We start from the raw sequence: 15,191 nt of genomic DNA on the forward strand, positions 1-15,191 counted from the left end.
TAACAATTTATTAGAAATTTTAATCGTTATTTGTCGTCTGATTTAGACCTAACGCGTTAAAACATTTTATTTTTTATATATGCATATATATTGGTCTCACAAAAAAATTCTTTAAATTTGTCGTTTTTATTGGCAGTGTGGAGCGAAATTTTTAAGTTCTTAAAAGTGAACAGTACTGAAAAAAAAGTTGAAAATTACTACTTTAGATCATACCACAACTGCAGAGGAGTTTTAAAGCCACAAATGATATAGCTGTCCCAATTCAACAGCATAACATCTCAAAAAATGATTATTTTGAGATATTCAAAAACATACAGTTCAACAGTAATATTTCAAAATATTGTTTTTATTTAGATTTTATAACATATTTTTTACTATAATTCTGTGTTTTATTGTATAGATCTTACCCTTATTGCTAAGATTTCATGCATGTCTCAAAGTAACCATTTGTTGAGATTTTACACAGTTGAACAGGGACAGTGATATTTGCTACTCAGTTTCGTGAATTGGTGAAGCATAATCCAAATTAACTACCTAACCTTTGTCCATTTTTTCAAGGACTTCTGCTGAAACTTTAAGTACCCACCATTTTTTTATTCATACATAAGAAACAACAAAAGACCACCATTTATCTAAGTTCTAAATTAGCTTCTAGTAGATGTCAAATGTTTTTTTTTACAATATTCATTTTAGAATTTTTAAAAATTCAGGAAAAGCCTAGATCCAATGTGTACTGAAAACTCTTTAGTGAGCAAAAGAGTTTTGGTAAGACATCATATATCTAAGGGATATATTCTTCATAATATTTCCTAAACTCAATTTGAAATGAAACAAAAACATAATTACTAATGGAACAAGAGTATCAGTGTATAATAACGCACCACAATAATAAAACAGAAAATCTTAAAATCAATGGTACTTTATCATCTAAACTATTTTATTTTTATAAAATTATCTTAAAATTTATGGATAATAATTTATTTAGAAAATAAATAATATATCTAAAAATGTTAGAAAAAAAATTTAATTTATCGAATAACCCTATAACAATAAGTTTGGTAAAGGTACCTTAAACTATATGGTACCATATTCAATCATTGCTTACAAGAAGAAATAACAAATAAATCAACCTCAAAAAAAACTAAACAGGAAATATTTAACTGGGTATTTTCTTACTTCGATGATTCTCAATATTTGCTTTTGACTCACCAAATGACCATATCTGTATTTTTTCTTAACTCCACATAATTTATTTATTATATTACAATTCAAATTAGCAATGTATGTGTGTGCTTAGTAAAATATATTATTGGATCCTTATTTTTTTCATACTCATCTTGCTTTATTCTCATTATTGTATTAATTCACTAATTGTAAATTTGCAGCTTTATTGTTCACTTCAAAATTCTTTCAGTTATTTTTATTGTTATTATTTTTTATTTAATTTAATTTCATTTTTTAAATAATTATTGTTCTATTTTCATTTTAGTATTTATTAATTGAATTATTGGTTATATCACTTGAGATCAATTCATATTGTACTTATCTACCTTAAAAATTGTATAGCCTCCATAACACCCTAATAGTCAAAATTGTAATAATTACATTTCACTTATGTCATTTATGTGTGTTATTTTGGCACCTACTGATAAATGTTGTTATCTGGTTGGACCATATTGGTTGTAATTTTTTAAGATTAATAAAATAAAAATAAAAAATCTAAAACTTGTAGTGACTCACATTTTGAATTTAAATTTCTCAGCTTATAAGCAGTGTGTGATAGTTGTTCACGGAGAGTGAGTACCAGTTCTTCAATTAGCTACTAGAATTCAAGAATTCTTATTGTTTTTTTTTCCCACTTGCTGCATCATTAATAGACCACCACTACGGTCTTCTAGTGGGAGAATCACAATGAGTCAGGTCCATAATTAATTACCATATCGTTTTATAGATTGTAACAATATCTTCTCCACATTCCCGAGATAGTATGTAAGGTCACATCCAGAGAGCTACATTGTTACATTACAGCAAGCAGAAGATCGTTTACTTATTTTATTAAACTCTGTCAATTTTACTTATCAGGAAGTTATGTTTTTATTTTATTTTATAAATACATTTTATAAAATTTAATTTAATTTATTACATATTGTTTTAAATTGGAAACCTTATGAGTTGAACATTAACTAAATAAACAATTAATATTTTGTTCAGAGGAAATTCGAAGCTGGACCAAGAGGAAGGCCAAGGATGTCGTGGCAGGATAATGTGGCTAGACTAGGAGAGAAAAGAGGAAAGCTGTTGGATTCCATGAGGAAAGTAGCAAGGGACCGGGACAGATGGAAAGCTTGGATCAAAAAACCTCCATGCAGAGAGGCACAGAGGAAAAAAAAGAAGAATTAATATATCAGATAATGAATTTAATGGCATATAATGATTTCAATTTAGTCTGGCAAGTAGTGATTTTGGAGTAGTCTTAATATGTTGTTATAGTTGTCATCCCTATGTAACATTTTTTGAAATTCTTACATCATATATAAGGTTTTTCTAGCTTTGTATGGTGTGAAATGATTTTAATAAGCTCTAAATATAAAAGGATCGCATTCTCCAAGTTAAAATCAGTATAGGTTGATCATTATCAATAAATACATTTACTCACACAAGAAATGTTAAAATCATAGAGTATTGATCATCAACATTCAAAAAAGATGACTAGGAAAATGAAAGTGATGGAAATTTTATATTATTTACATTATAGGGAGTCAGGGTTACCGTGTGGACTATGACATTTGCAATAGGTAATAAAGGTTAAGTAATGTCAAGCGTGGTCAGTACCTGAATGGATGACAACAAAAAATCATACCGGAAGACCATGCTTTGCCCTCTCTATCTTCCCTCGGTTATGTAGGCCTGTCAGCCTGGGTGTAGGACTGAGACCCTACCCTCAACTTCACGATATATATATAAACTAATAGAATTAATATAAGCAAATAAACTTTACTATAAGCCTAATATATTTAATTATGAAACAAATAAGTTTGTATTCATTGCTTATTCTATACATTCTGAAGATTATGTGCATAAATCAACTATAAACATACTTTCAAAACTATATTATTGTTATGTTAATACATATTATAGTTATGTTTCATTTCAAATAAATTTTATTTGATAGAGCTTTAGTAGATCCAACTAAGCTATGACAGGAAAGATTAGGTGAATAAACACTTATAGAATAGATTATTGTTAAAGATTTTTTCAATTAATAAAAAAATTTTCAATGGATATTAGGTGTTTTGGATAAAATAATATATCTAGATAAAGAATTCAATATAAAAGGTAGTCTGATGATGGGAAAACACCACCAAATTTTTTTTATGAAATGTGGTTTAATTAAGTATATCAATTAATAATGGAAGTTGAAGTTGAATAATGTTTTGAAACATACCTGAAAAATCTCAAAAAAAATATAACGATATGAATAAAAGTTGTCTTAAGATATAAATTTATTTTCAAGGAAGAAGTGAGTTCTAACTTCTTTTGATTTATAATTAATAACTAAAACATTTTAAAACAATAGAATGAACACAGTCACTGGGAAATGGAATCTCTGCACTGAGTTATCTACTTCTAACATGTTATTTCATGCTATGGTGTCATGTTAAAACTCCGTTTTAAATGAAGCTTCAACTATTTTTATAAAATATATTTATAGTCAATTACATCAATAAAACTAAAATATTATAAACAGTAAGTTTTGTTTAAAAAAACAAACAATATATATCATCTTGGGAAAGGATCATAATAAGGAAAAAGAAATAACCAAGATATTAAAATTTAACTTTTATTACAGACTTAAAACTGTTTAATACATATCAACAGATATTTATTCAATCTGAAACTTTTACAATAAATAAAAGAGGATCTTAACAAAAATTTTAATTTAAGAGAATATATACTTTAATGTGAAAAGTTTCTCTCAAATTTTACGACAAAATCATCAATGAAATATTAATATTTACACAACTTCAATTGAGATCCACACAAATGCTTCATCAAAAATATCGCAGTAGAGCAATGTTAATGACTGAAATATAAATACTTCAAGTTTTCAACTCCAATTTGCATCATTTCATGCTTTATTACCACATCACTCGTTTTAATCAACTCTCATTACATTCCTAAATCTATCTATAAATATACATAACTATATTAAAAGTATTTAGTATACAAAATAAACTTGCCCTTGGAGCATCAATAAATGTACAATTCAATGAAAGATTCATTTATCCACATCCTTTGTCACACTTGACCATACGATAAATACATTTGTCCTTAAATATATAATTAACTAAAATTTTGAGTAATAATATGTTAAATTAAAAAAAAAAAAGTTAAGAGAACTGTAAAATAAAGAAAACATCTGAGTACATTAAATGGCATAATGGTAACTGCTAGCAGGTCTATTTTTTTTATAAATTTAAATCCATAATAACTTTTGGAATAAAAAAAAAAACAGCACTGATATCGACAATTATAATCATCGATCATCTAACATCATGCATGCAACAATTTTTACAAAATACTTTCTCAATATTCACTTTAAAAGGAATGTTCCTTGTACTTGTGCAGGACAAACAGTAAATCACATTTGACAAAAATAATAACAAAGAAAAAGAAATTTCAATATTTCAATAAAATAAATACTCCTATCTCAATATATTAAGTTGGACAAATACTAACACGAGCATTTATATAGAAATCAGTCGATTATTGCTTCACAATAACAGGAAGATGAAGAGTTGAAACAGAGAAATACAAATTTAAATTCATAAAAACTTCAGCGATGCTGTGCTTTTTATAAATAAAACGAAATAAGATTGTGCGCCTACTGACTAGCCTGAGAGACAGAGATGTGCGCAGGCTTCTCGCCAGAGGCGTGACGATTCCACATTATTTTGTACAACTTCTCAAGACCTTCAGCGTACATCTTGCAACTGAAAAGAGGACTTTCTGTTCTAGCTCTCCATACCTCAGCACGCATTGCCTTCAAACTGCAACACAATTCAAAATTATTTTAGCATACAATTATTACTACTTATATAAAACTAAAAAAATAATAATTCTATCCATCGAACTTGCTCAACAAAGATACAATATGTAATTATTTCAGCAATGACTAATATACTCAAAAACTTATACAGTGGAGAATTCATTTTGTTTCAACCTCAATTGTGCCGGATTATCGAATATCAATAATCTTAATAGGAATACCAAAAATAAGTCATGTTAGATAAAAATGCAAACAATTAAAAGATACATTTTACGTCTACTCTGAATATGTACAAATCACTATCTGATGAATAAATAGATAAAATAAATTTTTAGCAACTACAGGATTGAAAGAAAAACAGAGAGTTCAAAAAGGAAAACATAATATACCTGTGCCTAATTACTTTTAAAAGTATCTGATATTACATTGATTCCATAATTCTCATGATCTCTTCTTCAAAAATAATTACAGATTATAAATAAATGTATGAGTTCTGCAGAGTTTTAACTATTTTTAGATTTGCCAAATTCTATAGCGCTATGCAATGCACCAGAACCCTGTTCCTTGAGGCTTGAGCTTCACCTGCTCAGTTTTGTTAAATCCTGAATAGTTGATAAATCAATACTGAAATCACATATTACGACATTTCTGTTTTCACCTTTTTGGAAATGATAATCTTTATTTTTATCTGTCTAGTGAGAGTCACATCACTATGATTATTAATTCTATTAATACTCGAGGAACTCGTGGTGGGATTTTTAACCTTGTAAAACAGGAAAAACTGAAACGAACTGACAGTAAATTATGATAGAGCACCAAGCAAACTAAAAACAAAGATTCTGTAGAATTAAACAAAATAAGAAAAACTGAACGAGGGCAGCTCATTGGAAGCCAGATCATAAAATGATGGACTAAAGAGCTACTAGATACTGATTTATAATTAGGTATTACAGGCAGCCTGTTACAAAACCTCTGTACTTACTATTCACGATCTGTTCCCAATCTGATAGCAATTTCTTGATATTCTTGCCTGGTCCTAGCAATCAGTTCATGACAACCAAGTGTAGCCAGCTGTGAGGCAGCTACTCGAGAAGCAAGAGTTTCACCTGAAAGTCATAAATAACATTACATGACATATTTCTGCATGTTAATGATAGAAAATTATACTGAACGCATTTCTATAATAGCTAAGTAATGTAACTAAAGATAATTAAAAAAAGCTTTGATTTCGACTGAACAAAGATTATGGATGTTTTTCTCACCAGGAAGAGTGACCACAGGAGTGCCAGTCCACAAGACATCCATAGATGTGGTGTGACCATTGCAGAGTGGAGTATCCAAGCAGACATCAGCCAGTTGGCCACGTCGGACATGTTCCTCTTTGGCAGCCACGTTAGAAAAGATGATCCTGCCAGGTGGGAGACCAAGGGCAGCAGCTGCAGCCTGTAAGTGAGGCTCACCAACAGAGGGAAACCTCAACAGCCACATCACGCTTTGGGGTACAGCCTTCAGGATCTGAAAACGAAGTGATGACTTAATATATGATAGCTGTTTTAAAATTTCATTAGGACTGGTTTCAGGCAAAGGATTGCTTAATATAACTTTCATAAAAGTGGTTGAAATATCATTTTAAAACTTCAATGTTAGTAATAAATGTTTTTAATGATTTTGATGTGGACTTTTGGACCTGGTTCTGGACATTGCCAAAGATTTATCGTTTTCAGAATAACACAGGAATAAGTGCTGCTCACAACCCATACCTATTGTAATTTCAGTAGTAACCATCTAGGGGCCAAGGTATACTGACTACATGTTGTATCGGAGTGTAGGTTTGCTTAACTGTTAATTCAATGTAGTCATTATAAAGTATATAGCTTCACTAATTGTATGTACTGAATTGACTTTCTAGAATATATTGAATTTTTTTTTAAAAAAAATGAATATTTTCCTGAAATTGCTTATACTACTTTGAATATTTTAGGAAGATATTCTGTGCATATATTTTAAAATGATAAGATATGATTAAAATATTTTTTTAATGTTGCATAAATAATTAAGGCAATATTGCCTTAACTTAATTATTTCCTAGCATAAATGTATGATTAAAAAGGGAACAACTGTTTATTCATTTATATAATAATAATAATATTAATTTTTCATCTTTTACTTAGTACCAATCAAGTAATTAAATTACCATTGTACTCCTATAATGAATATTAAAAAGGATTAAATCAATAAATTAAGAAAATAACAGCTGAAGGTAATGTGAAGATTGAAACAATGGATCAATAACTTTGCCATTACTTCTAAAAACTTAATTATGCTACAGATAAACATTTACAACCAGAAGAAGATAGATTCATTTCTTAAAAATATAACCTTTAAAAACATACCGCTATGTTAGAAAATAATTAAGTTTAGCCAATCTTGCCTACTAATAAGTCCAAATATATTGTAGTTTGGAGATAATATTTGTTGTATTTATGTTATGGTTGTCATGGCGTTGACTTGCTTCACCCTTATAAAGAATGTTTTGATTTGGTATAATATGAAATAGGTATATTATAATTTTTAATATAGATTTTTGGAGTATTGATATTCTAGAGCCGATATGATATCAATATTGCTAACTGATATCAATATTTTTCTTCCGATATTCCATTCCTAGTTTGCACCATAATTGTAGGAATATTTCTATGCATAGTTAAATAGATCCGAAAATCTATTTAAATCAGCATAGCAGTCATGAGGAAGACCCACAATTCTGGTTGAAACATCAGAACTTAATAATAGATAGTTGGTACTACTTTTCAGTTGTTTTTTTCTCACACCACTTAGACCATTGCCTTCTAATCATATGGTCAACCATCAGTATATAACAGAATTTAATCTTTTTATTATCAGACAATTGATTATAAACCTGTAAAATATTTTACATTAAATATTTGTTATTAAAACAAACTTCTTTAATACTCACATTAACCCACATCTGAAGAGTGTGAGGGTCAATCTTGTATAATTGGTTGAAGTTACAATAGACTACAGCATCATCGGGAAGACCATATTGCTGTCTGGTAGTGATGACAATTGACTGCGGAACTTCTTCACCGGTTGCTGCTTTATTATTTGTCTGATTTGTTGCTAGACCATTTTGCACCACTACTCCATTCAAAGATGTCTGAATCTGGCCTGATGCAATCATAGTCTACAAATATCAGTAACAATAAGGAATCAAGAATTTTTTTAATCTGTATATAATAATTTTTGGATTAGAAATAGAACAATTACAGAAAGTAACTAAAATACTAACAAATAACATAAGAGACTGTTGTCGACTAACAAAACAATTCCATTTTGGTGATAGGTGGGTAGATTAGATTTATAAATAGTGACTGTAATACATAAGCAGTAGAATAGTTAAAGCATTTACATAAATATCTTGCTTAGTTATTGAGACCCCAGTTCTATAACTAATTTAACCTTTAAATATAGGGATCTACATTGGTAAAATATACTGACTACAAGAACCACAAATATACTCCCTTTTTTATCAATAGTTTTTGAGAATTTCAAAATAAAATATGATAGGTCATAGTAAGGTGGGGGAAGTTTCTTTTATTTATTGAAGAGAATTCTTCCAGTTCTGCTCCACCATACTTAATTCTGGGATATCCAATGGAAAAAGATATATTAAACAAAGAATTTTCAGAAAAAAAAATAATTTAAAACAATTTTAAATTGGAAATTTTCTAGTTTGATGCATCCCTAAAAACCACAAGAAATTTGTTGCGATTTTCCCACAAATGGTGAAAAACATCAAACAAACCTATAAAATAAAATTGTTTGAGAATTTAATATCCCTTGAGAATCCTTCAACAGAATTGAGACAGCATCATCATAACAGGCGACAGTAATTTACAATTAATTTTTCTATCACAATCTTGCACTAAAAGTTTTTCTTTCTAATGGAAATTCTTGAAATGGGAGTGCTAGAGGAGAACTCAAATTGGGTTTCTCAAAAAGTTTATTTGGTTACCAAAAGAAACTTTTATGACAGAATTCTAAACAGGAGTGAGCTCAGCAACTTTAATCATAATAATGGTAATGCCATTTTTTATAGTTACTGTAGACCCTAAATAATTAAACTTATTCAAATATATTTCCTCCTACATCTATTTTATCAAAATTCCATCTCATTTGTACTATATATTTTGTTTTATTCATATTTATTTTGAGACCTAATTTCATACTAGATTTTATCTATTACCCAAGCACGGCAATTTTACCCCTTTTTATATAAAGTGTTTTTTGAAGGATACTTCATAAGGTCAACTTTTTTCAATATAAAGGGTTTTTATTTATTATTTTGTTTATTAACAGAAAAATGGTAGTTACCTCAATTGGGGTTGTTGTAGGAAGCTGAGCAACCTTAAGAGATATCTCAACAGGTCGGCTCGTTTTTGTATCAGTTACTGGAGCAACAACTTCTCTAATTTCTTTGACTTCAGTATTTTCAATCATTGGGGAGAGATCAGTAGCATTTATTACTGCGACATTATCTGCCAGCTCTGATTTTGAAGTCTGCAAAAACAAAAACAATAATTAAAGATAATTTAGCTAAAATAAAAAACACAGAAATTAATATGCTAAGTTTTTGTTGAATTTCGTGCGATAACTATTTTTCCACATTATATGTAATAATTAGCAGATATAAATAAATCTTTAGCAAAATCTCAATGATATAGAGGGCATGAAATAAAGGATAGTTACTACAATAGAAATAGTTCATATTGGAAGATAGAGAGGGAAGTAAATATGTGGTCAACCCGACATAATTCTACAACTTTTATTTAGATTTTTCAAGTGAGAACAAGCCATAATAGTTACAATAAACAAACCTCTAAAATTTTCACTCACCTTGTCAGCTAAAATTAACCTCTCTTTGAGGTGTGGGAACATCTGCTTATGATCACCAATAAAATATGTATGGGGCATAAAAGCCAGTTTTTCAGAATATTGAGAGGCCAGCTCTAATGGCGAGGTCACTGCATCTGTGATTAAGTAATCCATGAAAGATGCGCCACTCGTTCCAGGATATCCAAGCCACATTACCTTTAAGAAGTAATATATCAATCATAAGCTTAAACTGATTATCATCGAAAAAAAGTTTTCATCAATAAATTATTCCAAGAAATAATTTAAAAAATGAAATGAATAAGAATGAGCACTTACTTGTATCGGTGCAGGTCTCAAGGCAAAAATTTCATTTCTTGCACCTTTGGTATAACCATTCATGTTAACCAAAATATGAATACCATCAGAATTGATTCTGTCAGCTGCTTTGCCATTGCATGGCACCTGAAAGAAAAAAAATATAATAATGAAACAGTTTTATTGGTGTTACAGTTGGATTCAACACAATTTCACCAAACTAATGAATTTCATCCCTCATGAAATTCTAAGGTAAAAACAATTATACTTTAAAACATTAGATAATAATAATAAAGGCTTAACGAACCCGAAAGTTAGATGCCGATACCACCACACACTCTCTGCATACATCCTTCCAGTGATGCCCCTCCAAACCTAATTCTACTAAATCTGTTTTAACACAATCCTCCCATTTACGTTTCGGTCTACCCCTCGGATGTTTACCCGTTGGTTCAGTGTTTATTACCATTTTAGGGATCTGCTCGTTACTAAGCCCTACAACCTTACATGCCCATCTTATACGCCGCAATGAAAACATTAGATAATTATGCTTTTTAAATAATAAAAATTATCATAATTCACTTATGATTATTTTAATTCATACAAGGAAAAATCTTAAATTTTGCCATTTCCCCATACTCAAAGTAAACTGAGTAATATCTCTAAGAGTTATAAAATTAAAGTTCTTTCACATTTTACATGATCATAGAAACGTCATGGCCTGAATACCTTTTTTTTCTCCCTTCCCTTTGACAATTTTATTATATGGTATTCTTTAAAAAGAATTATGAGGAAGGATTAAAGAGATAAAAACAATTCAAAAAAGCATAGGAATCAAAGAAGCCAACAGACAAATCTTTGATAAATTAATGTGTTTTTATGAATTTTGTTATACCAAATCTATCACCAAAACTAAAATTGTATGTAATTCAACTAGGAAAATCATTTAATAATGCATAAATAGAATAAAAGCCATTACTTTTCAATTCAAATATTTTTTTTTTTCAAAATAGTATCAGATTTTGTGACTGAGACGATCAGTTCTTCCCTCACAGTTGGAAAATAGTTTAACTACCCACTACACATTCAGATGTAAAAAAAATAAACAAATACAATAACTATAAATTAACTCATTATTATTATATTAATTTATTTTTTAGAAGAATAAGGATTTAGCAATTTACCTGAGACAAATCAATAAAATGTTCGGATTCTCTGCATATTTTAGCTCTGAAAGTAGTGCCATCATCTGGTGATAGAGCATAACAAAAAATCTCGACTTCTATTCTCCTATGGAGGCCTGGTATAGACTGCATCAAATGTGAAGTAGGATGATTACCAAAATCAGAGGAGACATATCCAATTCGTAGCCGTCCTCCAAATAAATCCTTTGGATATTTGTAGCCGGGTTTGTGCAAAACATGAATCTGAAATCATATTAACCATTAAATTAAAAAATAAAATAAAAAGTTACAGAGATAAAAAAAAAAAAAAATTAAAAGATAAATCAACTTATTTAAAAAAAATTGGAAAAATATTAAATCATTCATTATTTTAAATTTTTATTCATCTGTAATATACATATGTTCATTCAAATATACATTTAGTTCAGCATAGATGAAAGTACTAATTAATATTATGAATTACAAATCAGTCTAAGGCAGCCTATGAATGAGCAGGCATGGAGGAATTCAGGAAGAGCAATAACATTAGCAATAGGAGATGGATGTTAGTGATCTCACAAATTCCCTTTTGTATTCCCTGACTAATGTCAAATATTTTTATTTTAAGGATGGGTAGACTCAGCACATTTCAAATCACCAATTCTCCTGACATAAAACCCACCATTTTTCAGTCAAAGGAAATTTAAGGTCCCTATTGAGGATTTTAATAACAATAAATCAAAAGGAATAAAACTCATTGAGTAGACTCCATTCATTATATTTTAACAAAACTAAAATCCTGTCAGAAAAAACATTTACTTATTTTGTCACGAATTTTCATAAATTGGAATTATAATAATTTTTAATTAAGTATGCTATTTGTTTTTCAAATCTCAGGGTTGTGGTTATTTTCAGCAATATGTCCGAATTGAAAGAATTTTTATTTCAACGTCACAATATAACAAGTCATTGTAAAGAACATAACACTATTCGTTTTAATATATAACATTTTTTTTTTTTTTTATGCTAAAAGACTAGCTGGCTGTCTTTAATGACATGGGTGGTTACCCAGTGCTATTGCTAGGCGCACACGCACACCAGTCTACTGTACACCAATCAACTAGCATAGCGTAAAAAGGCTATTAGTGATGGTTAACAAATGAAAACAATACGCCTTAAGAGTTAAGGCAACAGGACATATTAATCAAGTTTATATAAATATTTGTATATGTAATTTAAATGCACAACTAATATAAAATGACTAAAATAAAGAAGGCATTACTTTTATAATTTTGCAAAATAGTACTGTGTACAAACTATACACATATTCCGAAGTATTTTTATTTCTTAAACAACAAATGTTAATCATTTTAATAAGGTTGAATTCTATTGAATCCGCTTTATGGAGGTAAAGAAATAAGTGTCCGAGCCATCCTATAATGAATTTTAAGCAATCCAATGTTGACATAAAACTGAGGCTCCATAAGGTTATATTATTTTTTTATGATGATTAATCTTGATTTTGATGTTACATCTTAATCATTAATTGGATGATCAGTTGAACTACTAGTCTATCTCTATATGGTAAAAGTTAGCTTTTTTATAGTATATAAAAGGCTAAATCAATGTGGAATTAAAAGCTTAAGTCAAACGGTAAACATTTAGAATGCTATCAGACTCTGAAACTGCTTCCTTTAAAGATGGAGTAATTAACTAAAAAACTAATGCAGTGTAGTTCAGAGATATATTCTAATTATATCATTTATAATAACATAATTTCAATGCTATAATGAATTAATATGTAATATTTTTGCATTGAGTATATTGTGAATTAATTATTAAATTAAGTATTTACCTTCACCAAAATAGAAAAAAAGCTGTTTTTTTTTTTTCATATAACACATAAAAAACATAAAACTTACCTTTTCAAGGCACAGATTAGCATGGCGTGCAGCAATAGCCTTTCTGAATTCATGTGAGAGGGGATAAAGCATGGAGTGATGAGGATGAACAGATGGGAGCCTGTTCTTTTCCAACTGTTCAGCTACTATCGATACTAATTTCTTCATTCTAGCCTCATAGTCGGTCCAATCACAAACAATCTGCAGGCAATGGGCCAAATTGCAATATGCATCAGGAAAATCAGGCTTCAGCTTCAAAGCAGTTCTGTATGACTGGATCGCCTCAGGGATATTTCCAGAATCCTGCGAGGAAACAATATAATTTTAAGGTGTGATAATTAATTCAAAAATAAAAACTCTTACAATTAACCATTTTATTGAGACAAAAAAAAAATAATAAACCAGGTATTAAAAAAAAAAATCAAATCGACATTGTAATTTTGAATCAAGACAATCAAGCATGTTACTGTAATTTTACAACCTTATCCAGTACTTCTCTAGGACACCTAACTATATAATTTTCAACAGAATGGGTACTTTTAGCGCTTCTGATAGTTAATAATTCATATCAGGTTGTTTTGATATGACACTTTATAAAGCCTCGGTTAACAAAAAAAATAACAAAAACAATTTTTTATACTTTTTGATGATTTGTATTTAAGCAAAATTTTCGTTCGCTTAGTTAGCTAAAGTAACTAAAATGGCTGTCATGACGATGAAGCCACTATTATGATTTTGAAATTTAATGGGAAATCAAATTCTGTAACGATTTAGTTGTTTAAGATTTTTGATTTTTCAGCCCATTTGCACAAAATTATCAAAACACTAAAAAATTGTTGATGTTTTTTGGCAATTTACACCTTTAGGACAAGTTGTATTAGATAAGTATAAAAAACAAATTTATTTTAAAACATAATTTACAATGAGAATCTGAAAAAGTATCACATTCCATTATTCCAGAGTTAGTTGCCCTGGAAAAGAATTGGGAATGATTAGAAAATTAAATCAATACATGCCGTACATAATACATACATGCCACTGTTATGAACCAGCAAAAATCGAATAAAAATCACTTGCACGCAAGCATACAACAAAATCCTAGGTGTTCATTCATCCCCCTTGACCTCTAAAATTTTTGGAATTTTAACTATATTTTCACTTTGCCTACACACATTTATATATATATGTTTGGAATTTTGATTTAATTTATAATTATATACATATAATTGGAATTACTGGAAGAAATATCAAGAAAACGTTTTTTATAAAAACTCCATTTCAAACTTTGAAAAAAGAAAATCTATAAGATATGAAGATAATGGCACTACTTTGTAGCTATCTGTTAGCTATGTTATTAAAGCTCATCATATGAGAAGTTATACTCCATAACCAACCAAGCTCTATTTTTGATTAAATATCAATTTTGATACTAGATTATCAAGAGATGAAAAAATTACTTCCAGAAACGTTTAAGACACATGTTAAGCTGTTTTTGGGAAAAAAATTTTGTCTCATGATAATCAACTACTAAAGCTATTAGTTAAATAAATAAATTAAAAATGTAAATCAATGGTTTTTGAATATAAGACCTCATAACAATAAAACAAGAATCACTACGGATGATTCAAACTAATTTTTTATTTATAATCTGCAATAAGTAAAGAACTAAAATAATAAAGTAAAAGGATACTGATTACAGAGGTATCAATGAGCTAAAAGATAGTTGATAGTTAAATAAAATTATTTCAATAAGGCACATAATTTTAAAGAGTGTAATAATATGTTATCTACCAGGGCAGCTTCAGCATAAGAAAAGGCGAAATCTGAGTGAAGATGATTTAAAATTATAGGTTCGTAAAGCTCTAC

General features: G+C 29.0%; 1 protein-coding gene across 1 annotated transcript in view; it reads right to left on the reverse strand.

Annotated features, from left to right (window-relative positions):
* Positions 1-3,827: 3,827 nt before the first annotated feature.
* Positions 3,828-15,191, reverse strand: part of sxc (O-linked N-acetylglucosamine (GlcNAc) transferase sxc) — a gene marked incomplete in the record, with an annotated part of 19,966 nt that continues 8,602 nt past the window's right edge. The window contains 9 exon segments of the mRNA XM_067045152.1: positions 3,828-5,051; positions 6,033-6,156; positions 6,313-6,565; positions 8,028-8,255; positions 9,446-9,631; positions 9,968-10,162; positions 10,283-10,408; positions 11,446-11,688; positions 13,347-13,628. Coding sequence (XP_066901253.1) covers positions 4,886-5,051; positions 6,033-6,156; positions 6,313-6,565; positions 8,028-8,255; positions 9,446-9,631; positions 9,968-10,162; positions 10,283-10,408; positions 11,446-11,688; positions 13,347-13,628 — 1,803 coding nt within the window.

Source organism: Halyomorpha halys, unplaced genomic scaffold (assembly GCF_000696795.3).
Source record: "Halyomorpha halys isolate HHAL.00 unplaced genomic scaffold, Hhal_1.1 Scaffold50.1, whole genome shotgun sequence".
NCBI lineage: Eukaryota > Metazoa > Arthropoda > Insecta > Hemiptera > Pentatomidae > Halyomorpha > Halyomorpha halys.